Genomic DNA, 16368 nt, shown 5'->3' with positions numbered 1-16368 from the left:
GACCCATCAGCTTATGCAATTATTCCTATAAGGTGTTTTCAAAGGTGTTAGCCAATCGTCTCAAGCAGATTATCCCGGATCTTATCTATCCTACACAAAATGCTTTGTAGCGGGTAGATTAATTCAAGACAACATTGGCATTGCACATGAGCTGTTCCATTTTCTAAAAACAAGGAAAGCGAAATGCAAGTTTGAATTGGGTGTTAAATTGGATATGTACAAAGCATATCACAGGGTTAAGTGGGATTTCCTGTTGGCAGTAATGGAGAAAATAGGGTTTGATGGTCGGTGGAGAAGCTTGATTTTGGGATGCATATCCTCGGTGAATTTCGCTTTTCTGCTGAATGGGCAGCACAGACTAAATTTGCACCTTCAGGGGGTTGCGACAGGAAGACCCCTTATCCTTTTATCTTTTCTTGTTGGTCAGTGAGGTCTTATCACTCCTTATCCAGAATGAATGTGAGCAGAAAAGAATTATTGGTGTTCAAATGAGCCCTTCGGCTCCGAGTATTTCTCACATCTTGTTTGTAGATGACATTTTGATCTTTTTTAAGGTGAAGGAAGAGAATTGCCGACGCTTAATTCGAATGATTGATGACTACTATTTAGCCTCGGGGTAACAAGTTAATAAGGCGAAATCAAGCATTTTCTTTGGTGCTAATGTGTCGGAGGTATTATCTCAACAGATGACGATGATTATCGGGATGGAGAGAGTCGGGGATCCGGGCTTATACTTGGGTGTGCCGGCAATTTGGGGCCGATCAAAAACATGTCGGCTTGCCTATGTTAAAGGAAGGTTGCTGAGAAAGCTCCAAGGATGGAAAAAATCTTCTCTATGTTAAGCGGGACGCAAAGTTCTAATAAAGGCAGTGGCGCAAGCTATTCTCGCTTACCCAATGAATCTCTTTAAGTTCCCTACGTCTTTGTGCTTTGAATCGTTCAATGAGGCCCTCCTTGCTAAGCAGTGTTGGAAACTGATAATGGAGCCGAACTTGCTATGGGCGTCGTTGCTTAAAGCTAGGTACTTTCCTAATTGCTTTTTCCTTGATGCTAAGAGAGGTGGAAGGGCTTCTTAGGCTTGGTCAAGCATTCTTGTTGGAAGAGATATTCTAAAACGGGGCGCTCACTGGCAAATTATGGATGAAAATTGTGTTCGTGTCTGGATTGACAAATGGCTCCCGACCATCCCAGTAGGCAGACCATCTATTCTTGGCACGGTGCAGGTCTTCTCAAACTTTATGGTGGGATCGTTAATTAACTCGGAGAATGGGGAGTGGAATATCGACTTTTTGAAACCTTTCTTGGTTGTGGAGGAGTTGGATGCTATACTGGAGACTCAAATTGGAGATCCAACTCTTAGGGATAGATTGGTGTAGCCTTTTGAGAAGAATGGGATGTTTATAGTTAAATCTGGATACCATTTGGCTCACAATTGTATTCAATCACTGACGAGCCCCATTTTTCATTGGTTGGATTTCGTTCCTAGAGCTGTGTGGAAGTATGTTTGGCACTTAATTGTTCCTCCAAAAATTTGGTGTTTTCTGTGGAAGTCACTGCATACGGCACTTGCAATTATGGCAAGCTTACACCATCAACACTCTTCGCCTTCTGCTAGATGTCCTATCTGCCAGGTTCGGGACGAATCCATTGAACACTTATTTCTTGAATGCCCGTGGGTGCAACGGATGCAACTTCCGTTGCAGAACCACATGATGTCTTATATTGCCATTACGTGCTAGCATATATGGAAGGCAAGATGCAACTTCCTATTCAATCAACAACCTATCTACCCATCATAGGTGATTGCAACCATCACTCACTCGACCTCAACTTTCAGGGACGCCTTGGCAATCCAGCCACACTCTTTTGTGACAAATCCTCGGGATGATATCATTGGCCTTGGTTGGTCCCTTCTAATTGCGGGATTTGTGAAGATTAACGTTGATGCCAGTTGGTGTGCAACGGATGGGATGAGATATACGGGAGCTGTGGCTAGAGATGAAGAGGGCAGTTTTTTGGCGGCATGTAGGTATAAGGAGAAAGCCACTAGTGTAGCTATGATGGAGGCGAAAGCCATTTAGCATGGTTATATGCTGGGTATGACCAGAGGATGAAATATGATAATGGTGGAATCTGACTCTTTGGAGTTTATTTCTTGTTTAAAGGACATAACAAGGAAGGGCAGTTGGGAAGCATTCCCGGTTATTGCGAGATGTAGTAATCTGGGGAGTGGTTTCCAAGATTGCCGCTGGTCTTGGGCTCCAAGATAGGCCAATGTGGCAGCGGACCTTTTGGCTTCGCGATATTGTGGGGAAGCATGTGATTTTATATGGATCAATAGACCTTCATCTTCCCTTGTTTATGTTTTGTGTAATGATGGTCTCTCATGTCCTCATTAATTGTGTTGGTAGTATAAGGAGGGACGCTTTAGCATTCGGTGCGACGTCTTAGTTTTTGTTACCTCCTTGCACTACCCATTCCTAGTACTGTCTGTTTGCCTCTTTGTAGGCCTTCCTGTTTCTCTTTGGCATCTTTGCCTGGGTGTTATTTATCCTGTCTTCCATAAAAAAAAAAAAATGTACAGATTGCTAACTAAGGCCAATGTCAAATTTCGTGCTTATCTAACAGTGGTATTATTTTACTATTAAGCTAAAATTGACTGGTTGCCACAAAAGCTTTAAATCCGATTAGGACCTTATTTGAATTATGATCATTGTTTTGTAATAGGTTAGGGTTTCCATCTAATCTGCATTCGATTGGAGATTATTTAAAGCCAAAGACACCCAAAACTATAAAATAGAGTCAAGATTCATCACGCCAAATTGAGGATTCTAACATTAGATGATTCTATCAAGGGATGTTAGGCACTAGTATAATGGTGTGTTGGGGCCCCTATGCGCCTAGTCAAAGTCTAGGTAAAGGCCGAGGTGAATTTAAGTAAACTTACTATGTATCATACAAGTAAGTACCTATTTACACTTATAAAAAAACTTATACTTGTATCGAGAATTTGGGGTTTATTATTATAACATATAACATACAAAAATATCATGTTTTTTTCCTTTAATATTTTAGTAAATTTTATGGTCTATGATGAAAGTGCAAGTGACTACAAGTTCATAGTACTTTATGAAATACTTTTCAGAGGTCGCATGAATTTATAAGAAAAAAAAAAAACAGTGTTAAAAAATATTGGTTGAGTAATACACCATCTCTTTGCTAAGTAAAATGTTAGGGTAGCGCAACCTAATTGGAAAACAATTAAAAGAGAAAAGTAAAACAGGAATTGGTCACGTGGGAAATGGAGAGAGAAAATATTTCTTCTTCTTTGTAACCAAGGTCCAAGAACAGCAAAGCCATGATGGTCTTCTCTATGTTCCACTTTGTTTGAAATTAGATTTTTCTTCTTGGTTCAAAGCTTATATTGTATAACATCTACACAACTATGGTGTATTCTCTCTTTCGCCACATGTCTAGTCTATTGGGTGGTCCTCAAAAGTCTTCACAGGCACTTCTTCAGATGTCCGGGTGGTCCCAGGACCACCTAGGTCCAAAAGTGGATCCGCGCCTGCCTCAAACATACTGTACCTTTTCGAAAACATTCTTGGATGCTCTGGAGATTGAGAAAATATTCAGCGTATCCAAAATACGGGATGGTACACCACGTGTTATTATACAAATGATAAGATAATTGTATTAAACGTGTGGGGCCATTGTTATAACTCGTAACACGTGGATCCTCCTCGTAATTTCTTATGAGAGAGGATCATTGCTGGAACCTCTTTGTGAGGATTCCGAGAATCTTCCAATCACATCTATTCATCGTATATCATGCGGTCAGTTTTCGTCAAGTACTGTTTATATTCAATTTTAAATAAAAAAATTTATAATGATTTCTAACCGCACGATGTACAATGAACGAATATGATTTGAGAATTTCCAAAATTCTCACAAAGACTCATTTCTTATGCTTTCCTTTTCTATTTTTGTGTCGGGAAACAATAGAAAACATACCTATGCCGACGGGAAGCCATTAATAATTTAAAAACATATTTTTATTGTTGAGAGTATGATTTTTATTAAAAAAAAAAAATATTTGAGAACGTAAAAGGTGGCATATGTGCTTACGTGACATGTAACATCTAGCATGTAGAAAATTAGATATATTTAATCTCATTCAACAGTCGGTTTGCCCATAAATATATCTTAATTAGCTGAACATAAACAAGGTAAACCTCGTGAGCCCCTCTCTTGTTTGCCCTATCTAGAAGCCACGCAACTGCTTAATTATTAATTAATCTAGATTGAATATCATTTTCTTAGTGCGAGGAAAGTATGCATATTACATGTTCGTTTGGTAGATTGGATGAGATTAGATCTTAAAGACATGATTAGATTGACAGAGACTTATATAACAGGACATGTAACACATATATAAGGATATGTTAGATAACCCACTCTATTGTGAATTCACCACGCATCATGTCCAGTTCAATCTATCTCATATTTTAACACAACAAACAACGGACTAGACTCAAGTTCATTTTAATTGATTATAACCTATCTCATTCAACCCACCAAACAGGACCTACATGACAGGTCATCCTAATACACTATACGCACATTACATGACAATCCTAAGAATTTATCTATAAATCAAATATGTAATATATACATTGTCGGCACGGAAACTTGGAAAGTATAGACTTTGATGCTCATGTATTAGCTTCTCTTGGTCATTGCGACGAAAAGGAAAGGAAGTGACATACTATTTTAAATGAGAAGGAGGGGATTTAAATTTGGATGTACAAGATGTACAAGAAAGCACAATGTTTTAGTCAATGTTGGTTTGGTTGGATATGAAAAATAGGTTTGTTTTTTTATAGAGAACAATTCATATAGATCGTGTTGTGGTCACGTGGTGTTCTAATAATAATGCAAATAAAAATAAAGAAAAAATTACACATGATATTATATTATTAAACTAGAATGTCATGATGACTGCGAAGTCATTACATGTAAGTCTATCTTCTTTTGATTACCTAATATATATTTTTTCATCTTTTTTGGTTGAATAATGACCTAATCCTTTCACTTCCTCGTACCTGTGCAAGTTGGGCCTTAATGTTTAAATGGTGAGTTGTAAGCTCAAACCCAAAAAGTGGAAGAGAGAAACACTTAAAAGAGATCAGTTAACACATAAAAGGGACCCTTCTCAAGCAAAAGATCTACAAAGAAATCAGGACATTCTTCAAACCATGGACGAAAATCATTACAAAAAAGTGTTGTGTGGGCAAGGTGTTCTAAATTCGCTTGGCGGTGGATATAGGTTTCTTATTTTTATTGCATTTTTATTAGTTTCTTGTTTTTACTTACAGTTTTTACAAATTCTATGCTTGCTCTTTATCGATGGAATGATTAAAACTAGTTTTTATTCACTTTATCCCTGCTCTTAGGCAAAATAGTGAATAAAATTGTGAAGTTCCTCAGCACTTGAGGAAAAGAAATAACATAGACCAAGGCAGCTAGAAGTGGGCACAGCCAAATTAGGTCGGCTTTACCCTAAAATTATACTAATTACAATATAACAATTTGGTCTGGTCCGATTGTGACAAAAATCCCTAAGAAAAATAAACCAAACCAAATTAATGTTGAAGGTTTGGTTCTGTTTAATTCGGGCAGTTTGGACCTAAAAGGCTAAAATAAAAGAAATTTTCATGTTACTATCTCAATTTGTTTTTAATAAGCGATATTATCTACACTAACAGAGTGGGAGAGTGGGTTAAACCTCACAATGAACTAGCCATAATAATGTGGTACACATTCGTTTTTTATGAGAATCGAACCTAAGATCTCTTACTTACTAGTGAAGAGATACCACGAGATTGTAGTACTAAGTGGTGTCATTATCTCAACTTTGCTAGCTCAATTACAATAAAAAAAAAATCATAGTTGCTACATATTTTCATTTTCAATTACAACATCAAACAATCCTAAGTATATTAGTTGCAACTTAAAAATCAGTAACTTCTTAGTCACATTATCCTTCAGATTCAACATTCATATGTGGTTATTAGCAAGTAAAAAGAATACATGTGTAAATAAAGTAGTAAAATGCAAATATGCAAGTAGTTGGTCCTGTTCGGCTTAGGTTGGTTTACAAAAGCTCCAAACTGTTATTAAGGTACTTCATTACAATACGGTTCGATTTTTGTAGATCATTTTATTTTATTTTATTTTTGGTCAAAATCAAACCGAATTGGTTACTACGGTTTTTGGATCAGTCGGTTTGGTCAGTTTGGTCAGATTGGTGCACACCACTAGGACTAGTATCCCAATCATAACGACACAATCTCTTGATTAAGAAGTCGCTTATAGATGAAAAATACAACAAACCAACACTCAATCACTATGTTTGTTGGCAGCTAGCAATGGTATACGCTCGCACACCCCTTTCTTTCAAGTCTTCTAATGGGGTTGAGAGCGCAAGAGTAGTTGGGGAAAACAAGTTATCATGGAGGCGTAAAATAAACTATTTTGGACGCGGTTGCCGTTGCACCCACATCTGTGTAGAATTGTTGTTCGACTGTTGACAAGTCGAAGTCCAAAAATGGCACATCGAAGTCAATTTATTTTTATATGTGCGATATTCTAATTGAATGAAAACTACGTGATGTGGGCCAGAAATTGAATTATTGGAGTTGTAATAAAATTAAAAGAAGAAAGCGATGTTCAATGAAGGAAAGTGATTGAAGAATTGAAAGTTTCAGGGTTAAAAGATTATTGCTAATGCCATATCTTGAAAGTTAAATGTTCTAAACTTTTCTGATAACTCGACAAGAGAAAGACAAAGAAGAGACAAATCTATGGCTTTTTAGTATCAAGACTTGCACCTAGTGTTGAGACCCGCCATAAACATGTATTCAGTAATTTTGATAGTTTAGGAAGTCTTTATAATTTTATTATTTCCTATTTTATTTTTCGTTTGAACTTAGGATTTTCTTAGACTATATAAACAACCTTTAGGGTTGTATTTCAACAGTCATTCATATTATCATTGGTTCAACTTTAGAGTTCTCTATTTTTCTGGTGCATTACGAATTGCTCAACTTATGTTCTAAGATTTAACGGTGATCGTTCCTACCTATTCCATTTATGGCCGCGTCTCTACGAGAAGAGGATATGAACTTAAAAGCAAGAGAAAAGACATACTGCTCTTAGACAATTTTGCTATGCTTCATTTTTCAACCGAAGCACATAAGGTTGTTTCTATTTTGGTGCCAAGTTCCCTTAGTGCTAACACAAACTGAGCAACAAGGCAAAACAAAAGTTCCAATATTTAGTGCAGGCAAAGTCTAAATATTTCGTTTCAGTCATCAACTGAGACTTTGCTTATTGCTTTTATTGAACTTGCCAGGAAAATCCAGCCCATAAAGCCCCCAAACCATCGCCAAAGATGACAACCAAACCGGGACAGGACCAAGCATCCACAACAGCATAGGAAAAGTGATGCACAGCATCCTGTTGCTTACAAGAGCCAAAATAAACCCTTTCTCAAGTATGGTTCTTGCGTGTCCAGAAGATGAGAACTCCTGATCACCACAAGCATTGATCAAGAAGTTGGCATCGATCAAAAACGCAATCGCCATGGAGCTGCACAAGAAGCAAACTGACAAAGACAAAGCTGCGGAGCCATATTTTAAGGCAAAAATCTTGGTGGATTGTGACCCAAAAAAGGTATTGCTGAAGAGGTTGGTTGCACTATAGGAATTGTTTATTAGAGCTGCCAGCGAGACTTGAATAAGAATTGCTACTGTGGCTGTGAGTGTTGTCCCCATAAGAGTATTTCTCAAGCTTTGGACTGCTAACATGCCTTTCTTATCATCACCCTGGAATATTTTTCCAACATCATATATAAATTTAGGAAACTAAATCATGTAAGTAAGATATAATGATAGTATTAAGAGGATTAAGTAGATGTATATATATGCTTTGTTAGACAACTATTAGACTGATACACGCTTAATTACACTGTAAGAGAATGAGTCAACAATGTATATCAAGCTTACACTTTTTCCCACTGGAGAGTGACAAACAAAAAATGAGTGAGGAATGAAAGTCAAACAGAGGACCGCTTGCAAAAGAGACCGTAATTTCACATTAGACACCATGAGACCCTAAACATTTTAAGCTATTGAGAAAGAAAAACCATGTATATAATTAAGCTTAATTGTAGAACTTAATTACCCCATCTAGCTCTAGGAACCAAGCTCTCCTCTTCAGCATATTGATCCCAATTGTGGTACGAGAGGGCTTGTTCTTGAGGTTGTGCCATAGATAGGCATGGTAACCAACTGTGAGAAAGAGGCTCATGGGGACCAAAACGGTGTCTAGATAAGTGATCACTCCCATCTTAATTTATATGAAGCTTAATTTCAGAATAGAACCAGAGATGAATCGGCGGCCAAATGCATCCAATTTATTCACGACTTGTAAGAGAGCCAAAAGGGGTAAGGTAGTGGAATGTGCGTCACAAGCAATTGCGTTTTGGGAATGTGTTGCAATTGGTTGAAAGAATTGTGGACTTTAAGTAATGGACGTTAAAGTTTGATGTAGGGTTGGAGGCATATGCAAAAGCCTAAGAATTGGTTCGGTGGTCTGTCCATTAATGTGTTTAATTTTAATTGGACTATTTGATCTCGAAAGTTGCATAACTAGTGCAACTATTGCGTCATAAAGTTCGATTCGATTTTTTTAGAAAATTCTTAATATTTCAGCCACATGTAATGAAAATATGGTTTGTGTTTCTGTGCGTATTTCTAATTAGGTGCTTTTGTATCTACTTCAAATTAAAGATGTGCTTTTATTATTATAAATTAACCAATGCTAAGTGTAACAACACAATTTCAAAAGGATTATGAAATATCAGAGGCGGCGTTGGGGTGTGTGAAAGGTGCAAAGCTACAGGGTCCTGAATTTTTTAGGGTCGCAAAAATTTTCATCCTCCTATAAATTCCATATGAGTATAAATATTCTAATAAAAAAAACTTTTGACTGAAAAGAAAAATCATCATCATATGATTTTATCTATATTACAATTGATTAAACTTGTGCATTACTTTCTTTCATAAATACAAGCGTATTTTCATATCTCTTTTTCAGTCGTGCTCTGCTTTTTCATGGATGAACCTTAATCATAATTTTATGGCGACCAGGGATTATTCAATTAATAAGAGTGAGATGTTGATTTCAATTAAGTTTGAATAGTGATACATTAAATTCTACATGAATATTTTTTTTTTTTAATAAGGAGGATCTTTTTATTAATTTTGCACAAGGCTCCAAAACGTCAGAGACGGCCTTGTGAACCACATAGCTACTTTAAGTGTTTTGTCCAAAGGAAGATAAAGATGGGAAAATGCTTCTCTGTCTCGGTTTCACTATCTCCTTTTTCTATCTTTCTAAAATGTTATTGTCAAATGAAACGAGAGGGAAGTTTCTCTGTAGAGGTGGAAACGATACAGAAGCCGATAAAATTCAAACGACATATTTTTACCATTGATATATTGTAAGTCCAAGCAATTTTGACTATATATTAATGCACATGAGGCTCACAATGCATCAATATTCAAAATTTGCAACTGTGTGTTGCATCTATAAGTCGTATTTCAAAAGGTGATACCTGTAACTACACTTGCTGATGGCACATGTATAAAAATTAGGGAAAGACAAGCCCTATGCCTATTGCAAAAATATACGTACGTACATGTTGCATGTATGCTTGATTTCTTCTTCAACTAAGGCTTTGCCTACTGCTTGTGCTGAGTTTGGCAGCAAAATCAAGCTCATAAAGCCACCAAACCAAGGCCAGGGAAGACAATGCAACAAGCATTGGACCGAACAACCACAACAACATGGGAAAGGAAATACAAAGCAACCTGTTGCCAATAAGAGCCAACATGTACCCTTTTTCAAGTTGGGTTTCTGTGATTCCGGAATATGAGAACTCAAAAGAAGCGTTTATTAGAAAAATGGTATCGATCAGAAACCCAGTCGCCATGGAGCTGAATAATGAGCTAAACAACATGAGAAATGAGGCCAACCCATATTTGAGAGCAAAGATGCTTCCAGACTGCGAACCAAAAAATGGGCTTTTGATAACGAGGTGACTTGCATTGTAAGCATTGTTGGTGAGAGCTGCCAAAGTCAAGCTTAAAGCAATTGCTGTAGAAGCTGTGAATATTGCCACCATTTGAGTGTTTCTCAAGCTTTGGATTACCAGCATACCCTTCATACCATCGGCCTGCAAATCAGATAATTAAGAGATACAGATAGAAACCTAGAATTAAAGTTTCCTTCTGTAGGATAAAAAATGGAAGCTTTTTTTCGACCGGGACAATGAAAGAGGGTCTTGGACTTACCTCCATAATTTCTAGAAACCATTTTCTTCTTCTCATTGAGTCAATTCCAATGGTGGTAAGAGAGGGTTTGGCCTTGAAGGTGTACCATAGATAGACATGGTAGCCTATCAGAAGGAAGAAGCTCAAGGGGACTAAAATGGTGTCTAAATAAACAAGCACTTCCATATTGTTTCAGAGGATGGAAGGCATGCTTGTGACACCCAATAAGAGGGTATATATGAAATAATATTCCGGAGGTGGTTAAGCCTATATGAGGAAGAGGGTTGAGCACTTGTGGAATGATGTATGATTGACATTATAACTTTCTGTGGCTAGGGTTTGAGCAATGCACGAAACTTCTAAATAATTTGTATGGGCATGCTGATGTAAGTTGACCTAAATTCGATAATATTGTTTAGCCAAACTAAAGTAGGGATTGATGGATGCCCACTAAATAAAAGGTTACTTACAGCATGGACAGCTTAAACTTTTGGTGATTAGGTTCTGATTAGATTAACACACCAAGTAAGACATGAAGATTTCAAGTTGAAGCAATTAGTTCGATTTGTTCTAAGGTATTGATATCCTACCATTTTGTTGCGATTGGAAAAATGAGTTTCTTTCGTAACTAATTAATCTTCTACTTTTTTAAACATACCGTAAAAATACTGAGTTAATGGATCAGACTAAAAACAAATACTCTAAATGCGTGAATCCTAATAGAAATGACATTCTTTTTGTTTTTGTGATCAATTAGAAAAGGTAAAGTCATTCATATTCTCATTCTTCAGAATTTGTTCAATCTCTTAGTTGATTCTTTACTTGAATTTCTCATCTAAATGTGTTATTCCTAGATGCATTGGTGCTTCTATTGGGAGACTGTCTGATAACTAATAAACGCCGCCTGTTCCTTTATACTTCCTACTTTTTTGGGCTTCAATAATTTGACCAAAAAAAACTCATTATTATAAAAGTAGACAATAGCATGGGAAGCCCAAATCTAGAACCCATCAAGGGAAAAATGAGGCCCAACATGCCTTTGGAAAAGCCAGGTGCGGTGTGCTTTCCGTTTGGGTTGTGTGTTTCTTCTCCACTTCACCATCTCAAACTGCTCTGAGAGTTCTGGAGGAAGGAGGAGGTGGAAAAATGGAACAGAGAGGGTTCTGGCGTGAAAAGGGCTCGCTCTTAGGGTTAATTTTCGGGATTTTTCTCATATGCAAATAGTGCATCATAAGTTTGATGCTTCAGTAGATTTATCATTTAATGCATATTAAAGGAAGAAACGTAAAGGTTTCTGAAAAAAAAAAAAAAAAGGGGGAAACGTAAAGAGAAGTCGCAAAGGAAAATCCCCTCTGGTCATTTTGAAGCCAATTCTCTCTTTCAAACGCAATTTTTTAGTATAGTTACTAGTTTTTCAATGGTCATTGATTTAAAATAAGTTCCGTGACAACCCATCTGTAAGAGTAAAGCTTTACAAACTGAATTATAATGTATCTTGTTTTTTATAACAAAATATAATTTAGCATTGTGTTGGTGAAGTTCGAATCCTCCTCCCAAATGGCCTTTTCTATTTCCCAAAAAGATAAAATAAGGTAGGGTGGGGTTTGCAGCCAGAAAAGCAAAAGTGGAGAAGGCAAATGAAAAATGATTAGCTTGTGTGGCTGCTGGGATTCGAGCCCAGGTCTCCACGGCCACAACGTGGAATTCTTACCACTAAACTACAGCCACAAGATGGTGTCAAAATGTTCGATAAAACAAATAAGTAGATACCCTAACAGTGCAAGTGGCTTCGCTTAAAGACCTGGAAAGAAGCAACTGGGAATTGCCAACTGCTTGGATCAGTTGATAGATCATAGAATCGTCCTGGTTTGCATCGACGTTATAGTTCTTTCATCGTGTAAAGAGAGTGTGATAGACTAAAACCCGAATTAGAATTCATTCAGTTAGTGTCTTAAATGCTCGTACAATTGCTTCAACAATATTGAGTTGCACTAAACATATTGAGTTGGACTAATATATGTGTTCGCTATTTGTCCTCAGTCAACCAACCGACATTTTGACAAAAGGGCTACACAAGCACAGATTTCATCAACTTGTCTTTCCGGTGTCACCAAGTTATGATAGATTAAAACCCTAATTAGGATTCCTTGTAAGTATTTATTTGTAATTTGTTGTAAAATTATATTTCCTACTTAGGAGTCATATTCTTTGTAGCCTAAGGCTTGTGATGTAGATATAAACGGGTTTACCCTACGAATGAAATCATCCCATTCTATTTAATATTTCTACAACAACAAAGTTCTCTTTCATTCATGTACATATTTCAGTTAAAGCTTCTTCATTGATGTTCTAAAACTGGTTTTTGATTGTTGGGGTTTTCTGATTGTCTAATAGTTGGGGGAAGACGAAGAACATCGGTCAACATGATCACCACCACCGCCACCGCCGTGGAGACAGCCCTTATGATGACCTCTTCTTGTGGGGTTGTTGCTGTCCTTATTTAGTCTCTTCATTTTTCAGAAGAATCGGGAGACGCATGTTTGTGGCTTGTTTCCCTGTTCTGCAGTGTTTTGGACTGGATAACTGCAGATACAACCATCATCGCCAAACACATTTTCACTAACCTTGTAAAAGTTGTTGTCCCTTTTCTCTTTTTGTTGTTAATTCTGAATAGCTTTCGATATATTTGATGCTTGAGTATTAGCTTTGGAATTGTAAACGTGTGTTCATTTGGATGACATATGGAAATTAATTAGCATGTTTTTGGTTTTGTGTTTGCCTCTTGACGGAGTATTTGGATAACTGCACAACGAAAGAGGGATATCGTCAGCCATTCATGTACTTGAAGGTCTTACAGGCAGCATTCTATGCTCCCTTCACGCACGAATCGTCACCCATTCTTTGGCTGATGATTGGAGTTTTCATGTATATAAGATTCTCAAGATTAGCCAAGTTTCAATTCACAAACGTTTCATTTTACGATCATTGACACAAACGGGACCGAACTTAGTAGCGTGAGATTATGACTGAACAGGGTATTGAATTGAATGAGTCAAGAATATTTAGGTAGCATGTCACAAATTATATGAAAAGTTGGTTACGGCACACACTAAGAAGTGTTTGCGAGCTTTCCAATATGCCAATGGAATTTCCTTATTCAAATAAGGAATGTTGTATCTAAGGCATCCCTGCTACCGTGGTCAGAAAAATGTAAGATTAGGATATTAAATCATGGATAATGCCTGCATCTCTTTTTGGGTGACGAACTCATTCTCCCACTTGCAAATAACATAAATTTACTATAGAATTTTCATAATTGGAACTGTTCAATATCTTAATCTTCATATGAAGAACATCCCTACAAAAAAGGCATTCGGATTAGAGATCGTTTTGTCATTCACTCTATCAAATAAATCAACGGTTTGTCATGAATATTGTTACTTAGTACATACACCATTGATTTATTTGATACATTTAGAAGACTAAACTATCTTTGATTCGAATGATGTTTTGTAGGGATGATCTTCAAATGAAGATTAAGATATTGAATTGTTCTAATTATGAAAATTCTACATTCAAAATACCTTATTTGCAAGTGGGGGAAATGAGCTCATCCATCAAGAGAGGGTTACAGTATTATCGTGAAATCATATGCTAATTTGTATTAACTATATTGAATAATACTTGCATCCCCCCACTAAAAGGATGAACTCATTTATTCCTTACGAATAACGTATCTTGACAGTACAAAATTCATATTCGGAACGTTCAATTTATTAATTTTCTTTTAAAGATTACTCTTACAAAAAATCATTTCAATCGGGGATTATTTAGTCATTCAAATGTACCAAGTAATACATTCATGGTGAACCGTCCACTTATTTGATACATTTGGATAATTAAACGATTTTCAATTCGAATGATTTTTTGTAAAATTGATTCTCAAATAAAAATTAATAAATTAAACGAACTTGATTATTAATTTTATTCGGTCAAGATACATATATAGTTGTGTTGAAGGTAATAACCTTCAAATTAAAATCAATAATTGATGAAGTTGGTTTGATGCCTTTACGTCGCCTTCAAAAAGTGTGACGGTATGTTTACGATGCAAATATAATGCAAAAGGTTGGTCATTAGCACGCATTACATATTTTATGCACTATCAATAGCAACCACCAGAAGGTCCAAAACCTCATGTTTATAATATGTACACCTTTTTAGCATGGTATGATGCATTATATAATTGTAAAGTAATTTGACCTGGCCAACTACTCTATGTAACTAACCTTTGAATGTTTGTGACATGTTTAAAAATTATCTTAATTATCTGACAAATATTTGTCATGTAATGTCATTGATTACATAAGAATGTCTCTCACACAGACAATAGACTCCACGCAACCTACACAATCCATGTGGCCACACGAAAAACACTGACTCCTATAATAGGTTATCGTTAGGCCTTACTGCAATTGCACCGATTTGTGAGACCTTAAGAACTTTGTTATGTTCTAATCTTTCTATAACTACTTTTCTTAACACCAATAGTGAAGGTTATAAAAGATTAGACAAGTAAAAATGCACATCAAGATCTGTCGTCAGAAAACTAGAATTGCACCAATACCTATGAGAACTTCAAAACACAAACAAAGTAACTAAAAATCCATATAAATGTGAAATGTCCCGTGTAGGGAATCTTGCATTCCCATTTTTATGTATGCTTTTTGACTCTTTAGATCGGTTCTTTTGTTATCCACCTAATCACAATTAGTGTGTTTTATGTATGAAATTATTTGAAGGAAAATAAAATATTACACAATCAATGAACAAATGATCAATGATTGATGTGGAGCAACCACTATTTCTGTCTTTGTTTCTACTTATGAAAACAATAGTTTCGCATATTAAATAATTATTATCCATCCTTCCATTTTTCTTGAATAAAAGTACATTCTTAACCGTGATACATTTATATTTTGTTTGGCTAAAATAAAGTAAGAGCTTTATAGTTAAAATGATTTATAAGATTGTCATAATTTTCATTTGGTTCATGAGATTTTGTTCACCGTTAATCATTGAAATTATTTAGTGAAATATTTTTATTAAATTGAAGAAACAACCAGCTCAAGAAGAAAGTTAATTTGACAACAATACTCTCAATTTAACAGATATTTCTTACAAAATTAATTCAAAAATACTTTTTGAATAAAAAGTTATGTCCAAATTATTTTGGATAAAAAGTATAAAGTAAATTGATGTTGCTATGTTGGCAACCATATCATTACTTTTCTTTGTCTGAGGTCCATGAAATGCGTTAAATTTGGGGTCGGGACCGCCGCCACTAAAAGTGCCCAGATGTGATCTTGTATTTTCATCCACTTTGTGAGGATTTCATAAATTTATGAATTATATTCGTTTATTGTATATCATGTATCATACGTTCATAAATTATTTAAATATTTTTATTTAAAATTAAATACAAACAGTACGTGATAAAAACTAACTGCATAATGTATGATGAACGAACACGATTTTAGAATCTTTAGAATCCTCATCAAAGGATTTGGGGAGGTTCCTGTTGGCCTGTATCCAACCGCGTGTTTCCCATACCATGCAACTTTGCAAAAGTTGCATGCACTAAACAATAAAGTTACTGCCAAACCAAAGTAGTGTTCTCTATCTTTATAGCCCTCCAAGGACCATATTCTTTTGATCATATTAGCTTTAGAGGAGATGTCAATCCTAAAATAGAACGCTACCCAATTAAATTTGAAGTAGAAAGAAGTTCAAATTCATATACCAATCGTGCATGAAGTGACATAAAAAAAAAAAAAATTGATGTTAAATTTGACATACGAGAAATTGTGTTGTCAATTAAGTTTTTAATGCATTCTTAAAAAATTATTTTAATGGATTCCTTTTTTAACAATTAGTCCTACAAATATCATTGATACAAAAAATATAC

At 35.9% G+C, this 16368-nt stretch overlaps 2 protein-coding genes and 1 non-coding gene across 3 annotated transcripts; all 3 read right to left on the bottom strand.

Annotated features, from left to right (window-relative positions):
• Positions 1 to 7215: 7215 nt before the first annotated feature.
• LOC137723744 (uncharacterized) lies at positions 7216 to 8535 on the bottom strand. The gene is made up of 2 exons (XM_068462936.2): positions 8248 to 8535; positions 7216 to 7889 (listed from the first exon to the last, which is right to left on the bottom strand). Exons 1-2 carry the CDS (start codon positions 8410 to 8412, stop codon positions 7377 to 7379), a joined length of 678 nt encoding a protein of 225 aa, XP_068319037.2. The 5' UTR covers positions 8413 to 8535; the 3' UTR covers positions 7216 to 7376.
• A 1092-nt stretch (positions 8536 to 9627) lies between these two features.
• Positions 9628 to 10697, bottom strand: LOC148697605 (uncharacterized). Its single transcript, XM_088692019.1, has 2 exons — positions 10422 to 10697; positions 9628 to 10303 (listed from the first exon to the last, which is right to left on the bottom strand). The coding sequence occupies exons 1-2, from the start codon at positions 10584 to 10586 to the stop codon at positions 9794 to 9796; spliced, it is 675 nt and encodes a 224-aa protein (XP_088548145.1). The 5' UTR covers positions 10587 to 10697; the 3' UTR covers positions 9628 to 9793.
• Positions 10698 to 12056: 1359 nt separating this feature from the next.
• On the bottom strand, positions 12057 to 12128 carry TRNAH-GUG (transfer RNA histidin (anticodon GUG)). The gene has a single exon. It is a non-coding gene; the product is annotated as a tRNA-His (tRNA).
• Positions 12129 to 16368: the final 4240 nt, after the last annotated feature.

This window comes from Pyrus communis, chromosome 4 (assembly GCF_041283825.1).
Source record: "Pyrus communis isolate YQ-2024b chromosome 4, ASM4128382v1, whole genome shotgun sequence".
NCBI lineage: Eukaryota > Viridiplantae > Streptophyta > Magnoliopsida > Rosales > Rosaceae > Pyrus > Pyrus communis.
Note: the sequence above shows the minus strand (reverse complement) of the source record. Positions and strands in the feature narration are given on the sequence as shown.

Excerpts from the sequence above, each read along its gene's own strand:
- LOC148697605 (XM_088692019.1), bottom strand. The coding sequence starts at position 10,586 with ATGGAAGTGCTTGTTTATTTAGACACCATTTTAGTCCCCTTGAGCTTC. Across the intron at positions 10,304-10,421 it reads GGTTTCTAGAAATTATGGAG|GCCGATGGTATGAAGGGTAT; the intron begins GTAAGTCCAAGA and ends TCTGATTTGCAG.
- LOC137723744 (XM_068462936.2), bottom strand. The coding sequence starts at position 8,412 with ATGGGAGTGATCACTTATCTAGACACCGTTTTGGTCCCCATGAGCCTC. Across the intron at positions 7,890-8,247 it reads GGTTCCTAGAGCTAGATGGG|GGTGATGATAAGAAAGGCAT; the intron begins GTAATTAAGTTC and ends AAAATATTCCAG.